This window comes from Conger conger, chromosome 2 (genome assembly GCF_963514075.1).
Source record: "Conger conger chromosome 2, fConCon1.1, whole genome shotgun sequence".
Taxonomy (NCBI): domain Eukaryota; kingdom Metazoa; phylum Chordata; class Actinopteri; order Anguilliformes; family Congridae; genus Conger; species Conger conger.
In genome coordinates, this window is record NC_083761.1 from 49,394,239 (window position 1) to 49,415,840 (window position 21,602).

The 21,602-nt window shown below is 41.6% G+C and overlaps 2 protein-coding genes across 6 annotated transcripts; one reads left to right on the top strand and one right to left on the bottom strand.

The window, feature by feature from the left end:
- Nucleotides 1-60: 60 nt before the first annotated feature.
- LOC133121565 (cytochrome c oxidase subunit 6A, mitochondrial-like) lies at nucleotides 61-6,201 on the bottom strand. Of its 2 annotated transcripts, none has more exons than XM_061230833.1 (5): nucleotides 6,142-6,201; nucleotides 3,633-3,872; nucleotides 2,360-2,448; nucleotides 1,174-1,319; nucleotides 61-288 (listed from the first exon to the last, which is right to left on the bottom strand). In XM_061230833.1, the coding sequence occupies exons 3-5, from the start codon at nucleotides 2,442-2,444 to the stop codon at nucleotides 199-201; spliced, it is 321 nt and encodes a 106-aa protein (XP_061086817.1). In that variant the 5' UTR covers nucleotides 2,445-2,448; nucleotides 3,633-3,872; nucleotides 6,142-6,201; the 3' UTR covers nucleotides 61-198. The 2 variants fall into 2 exon arrangements, with proteins under 2 accessions (XP_061086817.1, XP_061086816.1); XM_061230832.1 differs by having other exon boundaries at nucleotides 3,677-3,872; nucleotides 6,142-6,195.
- Nucleotides 6,202-6,508: 307 nt separating this feature from the next.
- patl2 (PAT1 homolog 2) lies at nucleotides 6,509-21,451 on the top strand. Of its 4 annotated transcripts, none has more exons than XM_061230775.1 (19): nucleotides 6,509-6,635; nucleotides 7,160-7,325; nucleotides 7,479-7,750; nucleotides 7,873-7,938; nucleotides 8,914-8,967; nucleotides 9,085-9,258; nucleotides 9,363-9,422; nucleotides 9,857-10,005; nucleotides 10,218-10,292; nucleotides 10,922-11,045; nucleotides 11,803-11,923; nucleotides 12,039-12,136; nucleotides 12,987-13,040; nucleotides 13,116-13,258; nucleotides 13,414-13,570; nucleotides 14,310-14,450; nucleotides 14,964-15,024; nucleotides 17,202-17,342; nucleotides 20,195-21,451. In XM_061230775.1, exons 1-19 carry the CDS (start codon nucleotides 6,618-6,620, stop codon nucleotides 20,314-20,316), a joined length of 2,196 nt encoding a protein of 731 aa, XP_061086759.1. In that variant the 5' UTR covers nucleotides 6,509-6,617; the 3' UTR covers nucleotides 20,317-21,451. The 4 variants fall into 4 exon arrangements, with proteins under 4 accessions (XP_061086759.1, XP_061086758.1, XP_061086760.1 ...); XM_061230774.1 differs by having other exon boundaries at nucleotides 6,527-6,635; nucleotides 7,145-7,325; XM_061230776.1 differs by having other exon boundaries at nucleotides 6,529-6,635; nucleotides 7,145-7,325; nucleotides 14,927-15,024.
- Nucleotides 21,452-21,602: the final 151 nt, after the last annotated feature.

A 21,602-nucleotide genomic window follows, 5' to 3' on the forward strand; every position in this document is an offset into this window, starting at 1 on the left:
GGAAATTGCAAGGCATACAATGCTGAGATAATGTGTACGAATCAATGAAAGCACAATACATTCCTGTAAAACTCAACTTTATATATCAGATGAAACAAACCAACATTGAGCAGTCAGTAGGTCAAGTCAGGTCACAGTCTACTATGCAGTAGCTACTATACATAGTTCATGACAGCCCTGACAAGTGGCTCAGTGAGCTCAGTGATGGGATTCCTCATAGCCAGTGGGCAGGGCATTCGTGTGGGGGTTGTGGAAAAGACTGTGATTGCCGTCTCCCCATGGGAAGGGCTGTTTGAATGAGAAAAAGAAAGGGATAGAGTTAAGACTGATATAGAGCAATATAGGCCCTACATTTTCTACACAATCAGCTTCAATATGTAAAAGACACATGGAGGGGCTGAACACTAATACCCAGGAGAGGAACTTTTTGGTACTAGCCAAAACAATTAGCCCAGATACTAGCCCACAATACTCAATGTAATTTTCATGCATAAAGAGCAAAGATTAGACATCAAATTCATCTAAATATAAATTACCATGTAAAAATCACCAGTTATTTTGAGTATACAATTTGCTTTTGACAACAAAACTGCATATATAAATAACTTTTTTCATGTGATGTTGGCTACCAGTGCTGCCCCCACTCAGCCACCCACCAACCCGTTCATCCATCTTACACATTTCAAGTGCACACCTTAACTATAAAGTGGACAGAGCCCATTTTTTACAGTTTGTGTGCAACAGAAAGAGCACCACATAGTAAGATGGTCCGTACATAGCCTGTCCCTACAAGTCATCCATCTATCTACAAATGTTCTCACTCTTGTTTCCTCTTACTCTTTTGATGACGAGTTCTTTGGTGTTGGTGGTGGAGAAATATTAGGGGAAAATCAGATGCATTTCGTAGCAATTAATGTCATTACAAACACAAACATAATGGATGACTCTTTTTGAACAGAACAGCGACAGAACAGAACCAGTAGTAATCATAGCCATCGTCTCAATTTAGAACAAATGCCTATGATACTCTCATCTAGTTCCATATAATTTTACAAAAAACCAAAAACTAAAACTAAAATGAACATAAATACTGATTTTATATTGTGAGGAATAAAATAAACATATTGACGTCCTGACGGGCCTCAGGACGTTCATATTCTGTACATATATTACCTTGGTGCGGATGCGGAGGTGTGGGTAGGGGACGAACTCAGCGGTTGAAGCGTGACTGCCGTGCTGCATCTTCATCCAGGCGTTCACCATGCAGACAGCCACTCCAGGCAGCGCCACCACAAAGGACAGAGTCTTCCAGGTCTTCACTGTTGTGAGAGATAATGCCCAAAACAGCCACGCACACTACTGTTCAAAGGCTTGGAGTCACCATGTATTTTTCTGCTTTGTCTTTTTAATATTTTATTTTCTGTTTGTAATCAAACAATTCATACGTGTTCAGAGCGCAGACTCAGAGCTTTTATGAAATGTTATTTTTATACAATCTGTATAAAATGTAGTGATTACAGCACTTTTTACATGTAGTCCCCCATTTCAATGTTTGAGGCAAATTAACATCATGTGAAAAAAATGTTTCGTATTTGGTTTGTATCTGTGACCTATCGACATCATCAGCATCTGGATATCTTATTTTCAGGTTGTCCTACAAGGGATACTAAAACTCTTTGCATTTGAATGGATCTCAACGGGAATTGACTAGATTCAGTTGTAAATTATGCTCATACAGTATGGAACACATTTGTTGGCTAAATGGCTTAAAGTCATCAAGGGTCCAGGGTATCAAATGAGCCTCAAACCATCATTCTGCTGCCAGATATGCAGAAGATACTACAAGAATTGCTTTGGCTGACACATTTTATTATTGAACTCAATGGAAAAAATATTCAGGAGAAACTATTCTTGTAGCATCTACTGCATATCTGACAGTAGCAGTGGTTTGAGGCTCATTTGATACCTTGGACCCTTGATGACTAAAAGGTCTTGAGTCTACGCTTTGACCATGTATGGTATAAAATATTAAATCACAAAAAGCAGAAAAAGACAAGGTGACCCCAAGCTTTTGAACAGTAGTGCACTTGTAGGTATGACTGCAGCACATGGAATAATGCAGACCTTGATAGATAGAGAAGTTAATACTCTACTAATATGGCTGGTTGCACAGGGTGCAACTGTGCATAAGCACCCCACTAAGGAAGCGATACGATGCCAACTTTCCACGCACTTCAGTCAATGATAAATCGAAACCGTCATAAGCAAAACACCAAGGTACGCATGAAAGAGGCAAAGACAGAAACCAAAAAACCACAGCAGAAACTGTCACAGTGTTATTATGAAAACTTAGACAGACCTGAACCCTCATGGCCCCCGTGGCCCCCTGCGGCAGCTGAAGCAAAGGCCCTGCGAACCAGAGCTGTTGTGGAAACCAGAGCCATTTTCCTTGATTGTGGAGAAAAGATAAGCTTATGACAGTATAATGTGCAACAAAAACAATAATAAATTGCACTTCTCGAGCACCTTTCATCTCATGCTCTGAAAGCACTGATGAATGCGGGAAACTCTCCTAAACCCCCACCAAAGCGTAGCACTCACCTAGGTGATATACAGTGGGGCGCACAAAGTTGGCCCCCCCTAGTCTATTACAATAAATCTGTATGTGATCGAAAACAAACCTAAATGGCACAGAGTTAAACTTGAGACCTTTGTGCAGATTTTAAATGTTCAAAGGTCATGTTCAAAGGTCAGTCCAGACATTGAAGTTAACGAGAGGTTGGGTATTCCAGCAAGACAATAATCGAAAGCATACCTAAAAATCAACCATGAATACCTCCAGGAAAGACGGATGAAGGTTTTGGAATGGCCACCACAGTCCCCAGACTTGAATATTATTGAAAATCTGTGGAGAGATCTCAAACATGCTGTACATGCAAGGAGGCCGAAGAATATTTCTGAGCTCGAGGTGTTCTGCCAGGAATAAGGGGGAAAAATTTAAAGACTCTTAGCTGGTAACAGGAAGTGTTTGCAGCTATTACAGTTGCCCGAGGAGGATTTTCAAAGTACTAGGCTACAAAGTACAGTACTAACTGACAGAGTTCCCAAACTTTTGCACAGTGCCTTTTACCTTTTTTATTATTTTGAAACTGTAAAAACTTCTAATAAAAGTAATCTTGCTTTAAAATTTGAAGTAATCTGTCATGTTTAACTTTGTACCATTTAGAGGTCAGGTTCGCTTCTGTTCACTTAGATATTAATTGTAAGCAGCTTTTTGTCCAGGGGTGCCGGAAACTTTGCACCCCATTGTACAATAGAGCAGACATTTTACACCAGAATGCTCACCATACATCAGCTATTGCTATTTTAACAGTCTCAGCAGAGTACATAGTAATTGGAACATTCGTGGCTCCACATCCCACTGTCATAATAATGACACTTACATTAATAATTTTGACCAGAATCTCACCACAGACAGTGGTGTTTTGTTGAGGATGTCCAAATAAACACAATTTAAAGGTAAATATTGCTCATCTGTATTGCTTTCAAACTGTAGACACAAACACAACTTTAGCACCGTTGTTTCAAGACCTAAAGATAATAAAACATAATTATCCACATACTCTACCCACCTCAATTAAGTTTCAAATTTGTTTTAGACCAAGTCAACACCAACCTCTATCCAATCTTATTCTTGGGCCTTCGTATACTCTTTGTCCGTATGTCTCTTGGATTAGTCTCTTTCTCCACCACTGTCCGTTTGTCCTTCAGGCTGTTTTGAACTGAATGCTAATGCTCCTCCCCACGAAAATCTGTATGTCAGCCAAGAAACTTGCAGTTTATATTTGGTCCCAGAGCATGGACGGGCACAACTGAAAGGGAGATAGAAGGGAAGGGTAGAGAAGGGTAGAGATGGGGGAGAGTGAGGGTAGAGTAAACGACAAAGAAGCACGTGTTTAGTATGTAACAACTATTCTCTTGAGGTTTGTGGCAAGATTGTACACTTTAAGTAACTCAAAACTAGCTTCTACATTTATGCGTCCACAAGTTGTATGTGTGTATTACCTAATTATTGTACATGTACATTCAATATGACTTTTGATTGGAAGTATTTTGTATGGTGCATACAACCTTAGAAGGAAAGACAACAAAGATAAAGATTTTTAGAATTGTGAATGAATGCAATTGAAGAAATCTGTCCACATGTATAAACTCTGGAAGGATAATGTCACTATGCAAACTGAACTTTGAGTTGCATATTCTCAAACTACCTAAAGTGCCTATTGGCCACTGTAATGCTGTATGGTTGTCAAAAACTTCTTTAAATATCTGAAATATTCTTTACTGGCCGTAAAATGGTCAAAAAGCCTAACAGGGATTGGATTTAATCATTTTCATAGAAAAGCCACTTTGGCAAAGGCTAAATTTAATAGGGCACCAAGCAATCAAAGGCTATAAGGTCAAATTTGACATGAAGGCATCAAGCCCAACAGAAAACAGTAAAACAACGTATCCCATTAATACAACCAAGTCACAAAGGAAGGATCTTACAACTGTAAAAGCGTTCATAGCAAACGTGTTTATTTATACAATAAAACAAAAAGATATGGTTGGCAGTGCTACCATGCATGTCTGAGTGGTACTACTTTCAGACTGTTGATGATTTCTTTCATTTATTTATTTATTTTCACATATAAACACTTGCCACACCAAAGAAGCACGGGAAACACAGGGGATTATTTTCAGGAGTGCGAAGACAACTTAAATAGAAATATCCCCCACGGAGGGCGGCACGGATGGTGCAGTGGGTAGCACTGCCGCCTCACAGCAAGGAGGTCTTGGGTTTGAATCCCCGTCGGCCGGGGCCTCTCTGTGCGGAGCTTGCATGTTCTCCCCGTGTCTGCGTGGGTTTCCTCAGGGTACTCCAGTTTCCTCCCACAGTCCAAAGACATGCAGGTTAGGCTGATTGGAGAGTCTAAATTGCCCATAGGTGTGAGTGTGTGAGTGTGTGAGTGTGTGAGTGTATGAGTGTGTGAGTGAATGGTGTGTGTGCCCTGCGATGGACTGGCGACCTGTCCAGGGTGTATTCCTGCCTTTCGCCCAATGTATGCTGGGATAGGCTCCAGCCCCCCTGCGACCCTGTTCAGGATAAGTGGGTTAAGATAATGGATGGATGGATGGATATCCCCCACAGGATACATTGTTTCGCAGAACAAGTTTGGTAGATTCATGAATAGTTCTTGAGTGCGCATTGAGGGATGGGAGGTTGTTTTTTTTTACTTATTTTAAAAAAAAGTTATTTTGTAGGATGAGTTTGGAAGGTTCATTAATAATTCATAGGAACCTTGACGCAGTCAGGTAATCTTGAGTCATGGTAAAAACACACCAGCCCGGTCTTATACAAGTGTGCGCCCTTATTGAGGATTTCAAAACCTCACTCAAAAACACAAACACGAAAACGAATAGGATCTGAGAAAGTTTAATTCTCAATCCCCTTCCCATCCCTGGGTACAGTACTTAACTAGCCCGTTACAGAACCAAGTTACAGAACCAAGCCTTGATCGTGCCGTCTTCCACTTCGTTAGCCTGGCTTACCTTACAAACATTATCAACAGTTCCCATTAACTAGCCATGGCACCTTTAAAATCAGCCGCAAAGTGATATATATATTTTTTTATAGTGTAACTAGTCTAGCTAACGGTAAAATGTAAATCGCTTCTTCAGCTAACCGACAAAAAAACCTAAGGTTAGACGACCTAGCTAAATTTAGCGCATGTAAACTAAGTTAAGGGCCCACTGTCCCAAGTTTACACTTAACGTTACGTAATGTTAACGAAAACTCACAAGGACATAAGACCACGTAATTTTGACAAATAGCTAATATATGGCCTTGACATGTTCAATTCGTATACCAGACTAAGAATTATTTTGGTTGAACAATGTTTTGATAGCCTCGACTACCAAAACGAATGATGTGACTAACGTTGACTTAGCCTGCACAGCTAGCGAACTAGCAGCAGCTGGATGATTCAAGTAAGTAGCTAAATTGATCAGACATGGTGTAAAATTGTAGGTCATGGTCTATTTGCATATGGGTTTAGTGTTTTAAATCATTACTGAGCCATACTGCTGGCGGCGTACCTTTCTGGAAGCCTGAGAGCCACGGACTTATTCTGGCTGATAAAAATGACAACTTTGACAATAACTGACATCTTATTTTCACAATTTTTCACAACCAATCAGATCACTCAAATTTCCTTCCTATTCTCCCGCCTTTTGCTGAAGTAATAAATTTGTCACAGGCCAGGTCACCAGATCGATTTGAAAAAAGTAGCTTCTGAACACATTCATAAAAAATCGAAGGGCCCAGGACCCTCGCATCGGAATCTACATCTGGGCTATGATTATTAGCACTGTTCAGCAAAGATAAGCAGCACACTGATCATGTGGAATAGTGCTTCCTTAATGCGCATGTCACCTTTCCAAGTCAGGCTTCTCACGCGTGGCGCAGGTGCGGTAAATTTAAAAAGGGTGTTGAGAACGCGGCGCCTGTTTCCAAGGTCAGCTGAATAGCTAACGACTTACTTAGAAGGAGCTTTAAAATATTTTCGGAATTAATGAGTAATTCAGTCCAGGTCAGTACGGTAACGTTGCCTGAAAGGTTTTCAGAATTATTTTATCTTAAGAAAGTATATCTTGCATGTAATTTGAGATACAGTTTTGTATATTCTCCATTGAGTTCTAAGCCTGACTACTAACGAGCATAAACAGGCTAGGTGTAATGTTTTTGTTTTTTTGTTTGTTTTTTTTAAACCATCTGAAGAAAAATAGTTTGAATATGTGTCTTGTCTGTTTGCAGACCTACCAAACACACCTGAATCAAAGTAGCCTACGTTTACGTTTTCGCTGTCTTACCGAATGTACAAACTTAAATGGTTGGATATTTTCTGTTCGTTTCTCCTAATCTTTTCCTCGTTTTCAATTTGTCTTGTAGTGATACGGTTTCGCGTTAGAGATGTCCGCTGCCATTGTTGATGGGAAATGTAGCAATGTAATGTTTCAGACTTTAGCCAGTAACCATTTAGAGCTGGCATTTTGTTCGCATTAATTTGCTATAGCATGTTTCTCTTATTATGCTCATTAGCATGTCTCTTTCCAGGGGGTGGAAATCCCAGGGGGTGGTAATCCCCACTCAGAGTGGCCTGAGGATGGGGGAAAATGGAGTGAGGATGAGGATGGAGGTGGAGTTGAAGAATGTGATCTACAGGAGATGGCTGAAGAAGATGAGGAAATAGATCTGTACAATGAAGAGACTTTTGGACTAGGTATGCAGGGAATGGGGGGGGGGGGGGGGATTGTCTGTGCTGAATTAACTATTTGCGCCAACTGTTTTGGAACTTGGAATTTGTACATGGAATTTGCAAATGAGTCAAAGGATAGCTTAACCTTGGATCTAAATTAAAACATGTTTTATCTAGATCTTGACATGGCTGTGGAAGACGCAGAAGGAGATCCAACTGATCTCTTGCTCTTCTGTGGAGACAAGTCACCAACACCACCTTCACCACGTCCTTGCACTCCCAGCTCCCCCTCCCTCCCAAAACGTGGACCTCATCCTCAAATTCAGCCACAGGCCTGGTCAGGGATGCAGTCAAGGGAAAGGGGGGACAAGGACCGTCTTGGAGGGAGGGGGAAAATGTTTGATGACCCAGCTGTAATGAGGACTGTGGAAGGAAGGCCCAGCTTGAAGGTAAACCTGACCAAGCTTGACCCACCACTAAAAGAATTACTGAGAAGAACTACCTGCTTCTGGTCATTATAGGCACTTAAAACTGTATTAAACTTTTTTCATATCGCTGTGTGATTTCCTAGAGTCTGGACAGTGCAATAGTGGACAGTGGCACCAGCTCCTCTTGGCAGGATAAGGACTCGGATGCTGTGAGTCACATTCGTTTTCATACTGAATTTCTGTCTACATGGAAATGTCTCTTGGGGTGAATCAGTGAACTAAATAAACTTAAAACCTAGCAGCGTGCTGTGCTGTAACATTCGCAAATCTATTTTATAGAATAAAAATAAAATGCACTGCAGCTGCAAGGGGTGCATCAATGGGCTGTGATCTTTTGTGGCTTTAAAAAATGATTGCATGCTTGCTCTTGCCGTAAACTGTAACTTTTGTAAGATGATAATGCATAATTGTTTTTAGAGAAACAACATGAGTGACGTTCTATCAGGATAATGATACAATGGGCAGAGGTGAAGGAAGAGGTAGATGAGTTTACAGGAAATTGCCATTCAGTCGGCCACTTCAAATTCAATTTCAAGTTGTATAGATGTTAATCTGTGTTTACACCTTGTTAAAATACTTGTGATTAGTTATCTGCTCCCTATAAGCCCTGTTTTAGACTTTAATGGACCTGGACTAGTTTAAAGACCAACTACAATGTCCCACTTTCAACAGAATCAGTGGAGCACCAGACTTCTGACATTAGCAAATGTATGTCTGGTGTAGAGGGTAGTAATTTGATTTTTTTAAATTCACTTTCCAGCTGAATAGTGGTTGAGTAGTGCTTGAATCCTCCCCTGTCTATCATCATCTTGGTCAGCTTACAGTTGTTTCCACTACAATTGCAACCGCACAAATTTGGTGGTTTTAAATTGTACATGATATCATTATGCATTGTCAGAAGATAAATGCTATGAATGACACATAGCCAGTAAGTCATAGAAAGTCACTGAAGAAATGGGCCTGGAGCATGTTTAACTAAGAAGATGAACATGAACAGCCATGAACATTACATTTTTAAAAATTTGTAGATGATTAATTGAGACGCATATTGTGAAGCAGTAGTTTTCTATGGCAGTAAGCACCTACCTTACTATTAACTGCTAAAATGTCCCCTTCTCTGTCAGTGGGTGTTGTCATCCTATGGCACTCAGAGATGTGTTCCAGGATCTATACTACAGGTAAAGCACCTGCCTTGTAGTTCACGAATAGTGAAATGTGTGTGTATTCAAACACTCTCTAAGATTCCTGACTAAATCGAATACATGGATAGTTTAATAACTGTGTAATCTTCTTAGGACAAGGCTATTGTCGGTGTCATTGATCGACCCGCTCCAGGCAGAATCTTGCCTACCACTCTGGACTTCCTGTCGCCTCTTCAGCGTCCTTTCCCAGCATTCAGAGGGGCTGGGCCAGGCAAGCGACAAGGGCAACTCCCAACGAGGCCTTTTGGACAAAGATATCTGTCTCAAGTATTGTGTTGGTTTTTTGGTAACCGGTAGTATCCAATTTTCCATTGTATTTCTTAGTTTTTGTCCATCACTAGGTGGCAATTTTAAAATTTCTGTCTCCCAAGATGCAGATGAATCCCATGATGCCTCGCTCACCTGTCCATCCTCAGCAGCAGTATGGGCAGGTGAATAATCTGTAATCTAAGATTGTTTGCCCCTACTCTTTGTCTTCCATTTGCTTCAGGGCAGCCTGTAACGTAGTGGTTAATGTACATGACTGGGACCCGCTCAGTTGGTGGTTCGATCCCCGGTGTAGCCACAATAAGATCCACACAGCCCTCGAGCAAGGCTCTTAACCCTGCATTGCTCCAGGGGAGGATTGTCTCCTGCTCTAATTAACTTTACATCGCTCTGGATAAGAGTGTCTGCCTTATGCCATTAATGTAAAAAATGTAATGCTTAATTTGATTTTGTTATTGTTGCCTCTGGTAGTACTAGCAGCACTGAGCTTTATGTTCATATCCTTACTATATTGCACGTCAGTCTAATTGCTTCCTGTAGTAAGGTTATGCATTTTTCATGCTTATTCATGCATGTGTTTGCGTTGTGTGCTTCTCAGTCTGGAAGCTTGCGCTCCCCATCCTCGTTCCCCAGACCTCCTGTCTCACAGGCCTTCACCCCGAAAATGATGCAACTGAGGTTTGGAGCCCACTCTCCAACCCCTGCCCCATTCTATAGCCCCTCTGCCAATCCTGTGCAGAGATTTAGGTATGTTCTATCAAAGTAACACCACCCCCCACTCTCTTTCTCAGTGTTTTGCTGCAAATTATTTTATACCACATGCAACATTGTCCCATGTCTGATTTTTAATGTACCGTGTCTCCTCAGTTACCTGATACTGACACACAAAAACAATCCTTCCTCCGTTCATATTTGTGGTCTGTGAATGTGCGGATGATCTTACCCTCCCACCTCTACAGATTTCCAGGTCACGTGACACAGCTCCACCCCCAGCACCGACGGCTTCTAAGCCAGCGTCAACAGAGAGGTCACAGGTGATTGACAGCCATTTATGCCTCTCACAGGGCTGGCCCTTCCTGTGTTTTTATTGGCAGTATGGATTGAATTTGGTCCAGCTGGATTTTGTTCAGTGTAAAAATAGCTCTTGAGTTCAGTGCACTATTAATGTTCAGTGATATGTCCAAATGCCAGCGTGCTCTGATCTCGCTCACACTATGCTACCAACATACACTCAGTGAGCACTTTTTGGTAGTCCTGTGCACCAGCTTGTTCATGCAAATATTGAATCGTGCCAGCAACTAAATGCACAAAAGCATGCGGATGTGGTCAAGGGTGAGCTGCTGTTATGTGGGCAAAATGTAAATTTCAGAGGTCAGAGAAGGGCCAGACTGGTCGAAGTTGACTGGAAGGTGACAGTAATGCAAATAACCACACATTACAACAGTGGTACGCAGAAGAGCATCTCTGAACACACAATCCGTCAAACCTCTGTGGATAGGCTACAGCAGCAGAAAACAAATGTCTGATATACCTCAGTACTAACTGAGTGTATATGGTAGCAGTGTATGATGGTGAAAATGTGTCGTTATAACGCGTTCTCATTATTGAGCTGTGTGTATAATCAAATTACCATTACCCCCCCCCCACATGTCTCATTCTCCAGAAAGACTGAGAGCTGGGACCCTCATAGTCAGCTCATGTCTTTGAAGGAGAAGGAGTGGATTATCAGACTGCAGATGATTCAGCTTCAGAGTGAGAACCCACACTTGGATGATTATTACTACCAGGTACTGTTACCTTCAGAAGATCTACACATTTAAAATATTTTCTTCTTTGTTCTGTTGGAATTCCCAGTCCTATTCATAAGCCTAGATCATTGCTGCAGCCTCCACTGTCAAATTAGCAGACTTTAGTCTACCACATGCTCTCAGCAGTAACTGTGTGCTGCCCTGCTGGGCTGATGGCTCGCTCATGGTCCAGATTAATTATCAGACCGTGGGCATGTCTGCACATGGGAACAGTCTCTAAACAGGAATAGATGTTTGACACCTGTAACAGTTGTTGTTATAGTCTGTTGCTACTATAATTCAACCAATAGCACAGGTAAAGCAGAACTATGCAAAAATATTGAAGTGCCTGTTCTCAAGCTGCTGTTGGGGCCTGACAATTGCAGGTTGAGATGTATCTCACATTGAGCCAAAAGGTGTGAAATATACAAATGGTAAATGGTTGGCATTTATATAGCGCCTTTATCCAAATCGCTGTACAATTGATGCTTCTCATTCTCCCATTCATACACACACTCACACACCGACAGCGATTGGCTGCCATGCAAGGCGCCGACCAGCTCGTCAGTAGTATTTGGGGGTTAGGTGTCTTGCTCAGGGACACTTCGACACAGCCCGGGTGGGGGATCGAACCGGCAACCCTCCGACTGCCAGACGACTGCTCTTACTGCCTGAGCCATGACGCCCCCACTACAAAAATTATGTATGTAAGGCATCAGCCAAAGGTCCAGGTCATTTTCCAACCTATCATTCTCAGGAGTACTACCACCGAATGGAAGCCAAGCTGGCAGAGGAGGAACTGCTGGGAGACCGGGCAAAGAGGGAACCCCCAAAGCTCACCACCCCTTATGTCACCAAGACCGATTCTTATACCCCAGGTCTGCCCCTGCTTTCCCATTTCCTTACCCCGATTTTTTTACTTTCCATTTTTGCAATTGTGTGGAGATGTGCAAGTGTATGAATGAATATGGAACTACAGCATTCTTTTTTCAGTTGTACACATTGAAGGCTCTTTGGGACAAGTGGCTGTGTCAACTTGTTTCTCCCCACGGCGAGCAATCGATGCTGTTCATGCACACTGTCCAGAAGAGGTGAAATGTCCAACTTGCTAATATTTGTTGAGATTGGGAATATGTCTTTTTCATTGTAACACAGAAAATTGACCTTTTTGGGGAAATTCCAAGACACTGTGCAGGCATGTAGAAATCCCCACAGTCATTTGGAATGCTTGGTAAGCTAAGTCCCTCCATGGTTTAATGTGTAAGCTTGGAGTCTATAGTGGCTAGTGTTACTACTAGGAATTACACACACACTGATATTTTTATTTTTGTTTTGGCACTTGCTGCAGCGGGACACGCCTCTGTTCCACAGGTGATTGAGGTTGGCCTCCTAATTCTTTTTTGAGAGGTGAACATGAACTAACATTGGGTTGTGCTGACGACAGTCAGTAATGCTGCTTTGGGGATAACTGTTTATTCTTGCCACGCGTCGTTGCTAGATACCGGTCAGTGACTACAAGGGAAGGTTACCGGACATAGTATTACAGTCTTAATATCCTACACTGTCTTAATAGCCTGTCGGTTTTTATTTTGTTTCTTTTGGCTGGCCCTGGCGAGGATGATGGGGGGGGTGGTCTTACAACCAAGGTGAATCCCCTGTGGTAATTGTAGATGTGTCCCGTACCCTTTAGTTTTTCCTTTTTCCATTAGGCCCACAGCACTCACTTTAGGTTACATCTCTCGTTAATTGAGTGTACTTGGGAGCATTATGGTCCGGCCAGCACACTATAGGCTCAATTTGATCAATATGTTTCCCAGCACAGAGGGAGTATTAACACTAGCAACAAATTATATCCATGGGAGTGCTCTTATTGGTGGGGGTCAACCAAGGTTGAATTTAATTTGGTCAATGTTGCAGCGTTGAGTGTGCATGTCTCAACAGGAACAAAAAGACACCAGACAACAGAGACTAGCCGTTCTTCACAACTTGGAAAAGGTAATTTTTCCTCCCCTTATGAAGAGTTACTGCGCCGCACTGGCAGTGTACTGAACACCGTGCATCTCCACTCAGCTGTTCATGACCCTGCTGGAAGTGGAGGAGGGTGAGAGGAGGAGGGCCGCGGTGTTCAGCGAGGGCGAGAGGGGCAGGCTGAGGGAGAAGATGCAGAGACGAGTGGAGCTGATCTACAGACAAATGCAGCACCCTGTTGCTCTGTGAGTCCTGCTGCCCTCTGGAGTTCCTTGTCTTCACCTACCTGTGGTCAGTGAGAGTTGGTGCCAACTGGTTGGTGCCCCCCCCAAGTCTTTTCATACCCAGCTGCTGCCTCGGTCTTCTGATTTGGTGCTTTTTGGGTTCTGCTTCTGCTCAGAGAGTCGGGAGAGGAATTCTTGCCTTGTCTCCTGGTGTCCAAAGGGAAGCGACTGCTGGCTCGGCTCATCCCCTTCCTGTCTCAAGAGGCTGCACTGCACATTCTGAGCATTGTTACGTCGCACCTCTCAGTCCTGATGAGCAGAGACACAGACGAGGTCAGTGTCAATGTGTCCAAATGTTGAATGCCCAATCACCTGTGTGTCAGAATGCTGGTCATGGCCTCCATGTGCTGATAATCACATGGGATCATGTCCTTAGAAGAACGTTATTTCAACCCCTGCTTCTCATCACACTGCAGTTTGCAAATCCTGCTTCAAATGTTTTCTGTTCCAAGATAACTTTTTTGACCACAAAAATGGCTGGGCAGCTAGCTTCGAGGGGTGGGTGATGATCGGAAATGACAAATTCTAAGATTTTTGTAGCGGTCTGTAATCAGAACTAAGATGTCATTATAATAGTTTCATATTCTAAATAAGACATGTTTTAAGATTTTTCTCTAGTACCCTAGTCATTTTTCTATAAATTTGACAGGATTTATGATGCTGTACCTGCCCCTAAAGTTTATAACCAGAAAATAATTGGCTCGAAACCCTCTCCTGGACATGGAGTAAAGGTTTGCAAAGCTAAGGGTCTGTGACTCATTTCTCTCCAGTTCCATTAAACAGCCACAGCGCCAGGATATATCAGATTACTCTTTATTTAACCAAATTTTAATATTACTACAAATTAATCATTTTGCTCCCAAATATTTAAGTGTGTGTGGGGAGGGGGGGGGGGGGGGGGAGGGAGGAGGGAGGAGGGAGGAGGGAGGAGGGAGGAGGGAGGAGGGAGGAGATTGATTGCTGTATAAATGTGCCGTTTTATGTGATTTTATTTTATTTTCCTTCTCACCAGGCACTCCCAGTGCTGTATCCATCCCTGTGCACTGTGATTGGACGGCTGTCGTTTAGTCAGCTTATCGGGGTGCTCCGGAATTTCACATCTAAATCACCTGAAACCAAAGAGTCCCAACTTTCACTGGCCTGTCAAAACAAGGTCTGTTCTGCTCAATGGGGGGGGGGGGTTTTAAATGTAAAGGAAAGCTAATATTTGAGGACGGTGCAACTCAAGGGGTTGGAACACCTGGACGACTCCATTCTTTCTTCAGCATTGCCTAAGTAGTTTCCACTGGCTTATTTCAAAGCGTAATCTGACGTCTCTTAATAGTTTTGAGTCTGGTCACTTTGGGGCAACTGAACGGAGCAGTCCTGATTCATAGCCGATATCCTAGACTCACGGTTACTACAAACCAAGGGTCTGTTGTACACTATATTAATTTATTGGGTGGCTGATCTCCTGATGCATGGTAGGAAAATGTTTCATTCAGTGGAGTTGAATGTGCTCTATACTGTGTTTGAAACCAGTCCACAGATGTAAATGTCATCAGGAGAAAAAAAGACTGAAATGCATGAATTTTACGAAGCTAATATCCCTACAGATTGTGGTTACTGTTAATGTGTTTTCCTTCTCAGTTTGGGATCTCTCTACTTTATGCCCTGCTATCTCAAGGGGAGAGACTGCTGTCCTCTGAAGTTCCCATGGAGCCAAGCATTGGTGATTTTGAGACATGGTGAGAGACCTCCGTGCTTTTTGTTTTATGCACAACACTTAGGTGTGCCGTTCTCAATCTGTCACCACTTTATACTATATGTTTGTAGTCCAATTGCAATGCATTTCAAGTGGATTTAATGACTAATGGTGTCTAAAGGCCTTCTGCAGTTAGTCACCTAGATTTGAGCTAACAAGGTTTCAAAATCTGGGGCATTCTGTCAGAAATCAATGTCTCAAACTACTTTCTTGCCTACTATTGCATATGTAAACTGAATACATTGGAGGAGAAATTTAAGTTGGGAAAAGTTTCTCAAAGTAATGTTGATATATTTCCTGGGGTTTGCTGCCTGTGGGCGTTCCCAATAATACGGTGTCCTCTATGTACTGGCTGCTAAACTTACTGCAGACTGTGTTGGACTGTGAAACATTGCTCTAGATCTGGGTCAAATGCATAATTGTTTCGGATTCAAATACTTTTCTGTGCTCGATTTGATCTTTCCTGGTTTAATTGAGACAACCAAGAGGACCAGAAGGTGGGGTTTGGACTTTTTCATTGTTTCATAGGTTCAAATCAGACTGTACAAAATATGGAGCAAGTGCCTGTTATGTTACTGACTATCCATGGCCTTGTGAAAAGTGTTTTGAAAGTTAAGTTTTTGGACGCTGCCATGTTTGGAGCCTGGGCCTGTGCAGTAGGGAAACGAGAAGCCATTATTTGGGTCTGAAGTCCGCCAAGTGGTGACTCGGCAGTGGTGAAAAGTGTTTCTGTATTGTCAAAATAACACAAAACAAATCATGGCCCAATATGAGTCAACTTTGAGGACCCCTGTCTCCTGAATAGCTGTTCATTCTGATTAGTCAAACCACATTCCAACACTCTCTCAGACTGACTGCTTAGTCTGCGATTTATGGACATCACTAGTTGCTGCGCGTCTTCCTAAATACCCCCACCACTATTTCAGAGATCGTATGCTTTGAGAATGACGTTCCAAGTGCTGACTACTAGTAAATCGGTCCATACCTGCGTAATCAAATGCCCCTTCCTAGCTCTTGCATGAATAAGTTAGCATTTCTAAATGCTAAAAATAATTGTCACATTTTTCCCACGTAAAACGACGGTTTGGTGCTGAAATCTGTAACCGTAAATACCGTAGCCATTGTAGCATGACATTGTAGCATGACATATCAGAACTAGCTTAAAATGCATGTCTACCTGTAATGCTGATGCCGAGTGTGGAAACGGAGACGACATTGAGTTGAATAACTTTTTTTAAACCTATTTCATTTATTGCCGGAGTGCTGTGAACGCTATTAATCTGCCTTCGTGTGGTATCTGCAAGAATAGTGTCGGTGCGAAACTCGGGGTTACATTCGATGTATAATGTAACGTATCCAATTTCACACTTGGAACCAGCATAAGGGGATGACGACAGGACATGCATCCAACATGCGTGGTGTGTCGTCAGTGTAAAGTTAGGAAATTGGAATCTGTTGCAGACTACATAAGGGGGTCTCGTTTTCGTATAGTATTTAAATATTTCACATCCAGTAGGTGATCGTATTGTTTTTACAATAACACGCCCTTATAACAAAATGAGACAGTCGAGAGTGCCCTGGCGCCTCCTAGGACCTAGATCTGCCCTGCCAACAGCCGGTTTTAGATTTAGAAGCGTGCAATGCAGTACTCAATTTGCCTTGACCTCACATGGTAGGATAAGCGCATGTCAGCCAGTGTTCTTTCGGTTCGCACAGCAATTGCGCCATCTAGATGCTCGTTATCACAAGAGGGAGATTCCCTGTAGTTATTCAATGACTGGATGGATCATTTGTTTGAATCAAACTACCATTGACATGAGCAGTTTCTTTGCTCTAATATAAAAAGCTAAACCTCCCCAGCTGACAAATCAGCCTTAGTGGTAAACATTGCTGTTGGCACATGAACACCACTCAATAAAATTCAACTATCAATAGCTATTGTCATTACTCCTGGAAATAATGTACTTTCTCATAACCGGTCCTTTATTAATTGACATTAATCGTGTGCTGCAGTTGTAGGAAGGATAATTGTTCAGAAAATGGTTAAAGGAGGTTCTTTGCCAGTGAGGCACTTGAATATTGTTCTCATACCGTAGCCAAGGCTATAGTTTGCAGTCTTGTATATGTTCTCAAATCTGGTTCCTTCTCCTGTACTCTCAGGACCGAGACTGTGTTTCAGGTGGCCCGGCAGCTCTCTCAGTGCTCCCTGGTGGAGCCCCTGCTCTTACCCTCAAATCTGCTGTCCCTCTTCTGCCGCTACCTGGACAAGCGCACCGTCCACCAGCTGGAGAACAGCATGGAGTCAGTACAATGTTACTTGTGTATAATTTTAGTCTTGCCATGTAGCAAACTAAATGTATTTGAGCTGGGATAATTGAATTTAATCTAATTTCTCCAGGCTTGTGAGAAATGTTATCTGTCACGGAATGGTCAAAACCATCTAACATTATCTAGTTGGCTTAATCTGTCCCCAATAGGAAATGGGTGGGCGGAACTTATGCTTTTTTATACTCATTCCTGGGGGCCCCCCTGTGTATGCTGGTTTTCCTTCCAACCGCATTTGGAATACCAGAACTTTAATAAGAGGTTCATTTTTCTTCATTATATGCTATTCATGTTTCAAGGGATTATTTTCCCTCTTAAGCCACATTTTCAGAAATAACTATGCATGTAATGAAGAGTAAGATTCCTCTGTACATGTGCTTATTCTGCAAGTTATTATTATTATTGCAAGTAATTTCATAAAGTAATAACTGATCAAATTACTGTGGTTAATCAATAGGCTCCTAGCTGAAATTGTGGACACCTGGCCACTAAAACTAACCACCTGGGACATGATACAGAATTAAAAAAACAAAGCAAATAATGAGCCAAACCTGCATTGGGTTGATATAGTTTAAGGAAACCATTATGAAATTAAACGGATGTGTTCAGCAACCTAATTGGAAGCCTATTGATTAACCTCAGCCTATCATTTGATAAAAAATAAAATAAATTCAATTAAAAAAAAACAAAAAAAAAACATACCTCTGTAATATAGCACAATAAGCAAAATACAATCATTAGCTTTTTATTCTTCATGGCATGTATAGCGGCAGTCCCCTCAATGTATTTGGACAGCTAAGCCAATTCCTTTGTTTTTGCAACACACTGAATACATTTGGGCTTGGGATAATGATACAAGAGTTCAGAATTTCAGCTTTTATTTCCTGGTATTTACACCTAGATGTGTAAAAGTACTTGGCACCTTTGATATCAGACCACCCACTTTTTATGTGAGCAAAAGTATTGGAACAGAGAGTATTTAAGTAAATTAAAGTAAATGACACTTAATATCTGGTAGCATATCCCTGGCTTGCAATAACTGCATAAAGCCTGCAATGTCACCAACTGTAGCATTCTTCTTTGTGATGCTTTTCCGGGCTTTTACTGTAGCCTTTTTCAGTTGGTTGTTTTGGCGGTTTTTCCCTTTAATCTCCTCTTCAGGAGGTGAAATGCCTGCTCAATTGGATTAAGGTCTAGTGATTGACATCTAAAACCTACTGTTTCTCTCTAGTGAAGTCCTTTGTGTTGGCACTGTTTTGTCATTGTCTTGCTTATTGTTTATTTACCTTCAGCCTTTACCCTCAAAGTATTGTAACGGCAAGGTCAATTCCTTTGTTTTTGCTATACACAAGACAATTGAGTGTCAAAAGAAGTACATGAGATGATTGATCTGAATTTCAGCTTTTATTTCCTGGTATATTTATCTAGATTTGTTAGCAGAAGTTTTGAAACGTGGCGGACGGGTATTTCTTGTTGCCCTGATGTCCTATTTGATTGATTGGTTAAACAAAAAATAGTTAGTCTGCTCTTGGTTTTAACCTTGGGTTTTGCCTGTGAAGACTGCATTTGTGTTAGAAAAGATCAACCAACATGAATACCATAGAGCTGTCTTTGGGAGAAAAGCAAGCCATTTTGAAGCTTCGAAAAGAGATCGGAGCCATTGCACAAGCATTGGGGATAACTTGTAACACTAGGAATGTCCTGTTTGGCATACTCAGTCTGTGACATCGCAAACACCTTCACCCCTGCCCTATGGAAATTCTCAATCAACCATTGGAAGAAGACTTCTAGAGCTGCAATATAGAGGCTATACCGCAAGATGCAAACCACTTATCCGTAGTAAGAATCGGAAAGCAATATTACAATTTCCAAAGAAGTGATGAGACCAAGATTAATCTCTGCCAAAGTGATGGAAAGGCCAAAGTGGCGAAAGACGGGGTCTGCTCATGATCCGAAACATACGTGCTCATCTGTGAAGCACAGTGGAGGAAGTGTCATGGCCTGGGCTTGCGTTGTTGCTTCTGGAGTGGGCTCACTAATCTTTATTGACGATTTAATTCATCAGTTGCATCATCAATAAAACACATTCTACAAAAACATTTTGTCTGCCAACTTACAGGGAAATGTGTCCAAACTAATTTGGAGGAACTTCATCATGCAGCAAGACGATGACCCAAAACAAACTGCCAACACAAGAATGTTTAGAGAGACTTCATTAGCGAGGAAAAAGGGGAAGGTTTTAGATTGGCCAAGTCAATCACCAGACCTCAACACAATTGAGCATGCATTTCACCACCCGAAGAGGAGATTTAAGGGAAAAACCCTTAAAACTGCAACAGGCTGCTGGAAAAGCATAAAAGAAGAATGCAACAGTTAGGTGATGTCAATGGTTTGCAGGCTTGAAGCAGTTTTCGCTACCAAATATGAAGTGTTATTTACTTCTATTTACTTAATTGCTGTCTGTTCCAATAGGTTTGGCTGACACTCTTATCCAGAGCGACGTACAGTTGATTGGACTAAGCAGGAGGCAATCCTCCCCTGGAGCAATGCAGGTTTAAGGGCCTTGCTCAAGGGCCCGACGGCTGTGCGGATCTTATTGTGGCTACACCGGGGATCGAACCACTGACCTTGCGGGTCCCAGTCATGTACCTTAACCACTACGCTACAGGCCGCCCTGTTTATTGCAAAAACAAAGCTGTTCCAATAGTTTGAGGTGACTGTAAATTGATATTATGTGACTGCAGCCTAACTGTACATTGCTGGTGGTGTGCACCCCTCGTGTAGTTTGTTTTTTGCATATTCATTTCTGTTCTTGTTTTTTCTGTCAGGAGGTCAACAACTGGTTGTCCTGCTGTCCCTTCCTAATGGCGGAGATGAGAGAAAATGGAGAAAAGAAGAGAGCAGGAGAAATATGTATTGTTCACTGAGCCTAATGTTTCTGGGGCTATAGAATCAATCTGGGTGAATTGATTAAACCCCTGAATTCAGTTAAATCAGGAGTGTGTGACAATGTACCGGTTGCCTTGTACACAGAATTCTGTGAAGTCCTTTAATTGCTCCTGTTCTTCATTTTCTTCCCTATTGCACTATTTCTGTTAATTCTTTTTCACTTTTCCTTTCCTTTTCCAGTTCTCCCTTTCAACTCCAGATACTGTACCCTGCCTATGTCTGCTGATATTCCCATACTCCAGGTCCATGTACATTCAGAGTATATTGATATTGTGAAAGGATGGCCTAAAATGTAGTCCAACTGACTATATTGCCTGCTATCCTTTTAGCCACATTCCATTCATGACCTTTACAGATTGACTCATTTAATGTTTACCAACAAGATGGCTGTCATTTTCTGTTATTATTGTGCTGTTTTACAATATTTAATATTTCTGCAGTATTCTCTGGTGATGTAATGCTCGGAGTTTGCCAATAGATGGTGCAAATTGACTTTGCTCCACTGGTTAAAAGCCAGATCGGTCTCTATAGTCAACCTGTTCCACTTGACAATGCTACATTACCATTCTCTGTCCTTCAGAAATGTTTTGGGAATGTCAGTGTAATATCGCAGTGTATTCCATTACAGTAACACAGAAACCATGCTTTCTGCGCTGTCCAGTTAGTTCAGTTCCATCTTGAACAATGGTTAAAATGGAAACCATAAAGAAAAGCCTATTCTGTTCGACTGTACATACAGATGTAGTGTAGATTCTGTATATGAAGCAAGACTTCTGAAATACAACTCAAGAAGAGTAGTGTCCAATGGGGTTTGAATAGCAATGTGAATATGCTTAATATTTTTCAATTGCACCTTGAAGGTAAATGGGTTCATTGTTTTAAGAATGATGCTGTCTTTTCTGTAATTCCTTTTCCAAGTGAGAATGATTGGTTTACAAACGTACTCATATTTGCATTTCTTTACTATTTTTTGATTATTGCCAAAGGAAGTTAAACCTAATTTTCCCATTTCAATCCTAATTGAAAATTGTATCTAGTTTTAATTTGGTTTTGAGTTTTGTTTAAATCCGTGTAAATATTTACTACAGTGTCACTCTTGTACAGCACTTGCAACATTAAATATTTGAAAATGTAAAGTGTTGTGACTTTATTAATTAACTATTAATTCGGAACCGACAATGGTTTTATCCTTTTATCTTGCCGCAGAGTTGTCACACTGAAATATATGGAAAAGACCGAAGATAAACGCAGAGTTGAGTTTGAAATTCACGTGCAGCCTTTTCGATC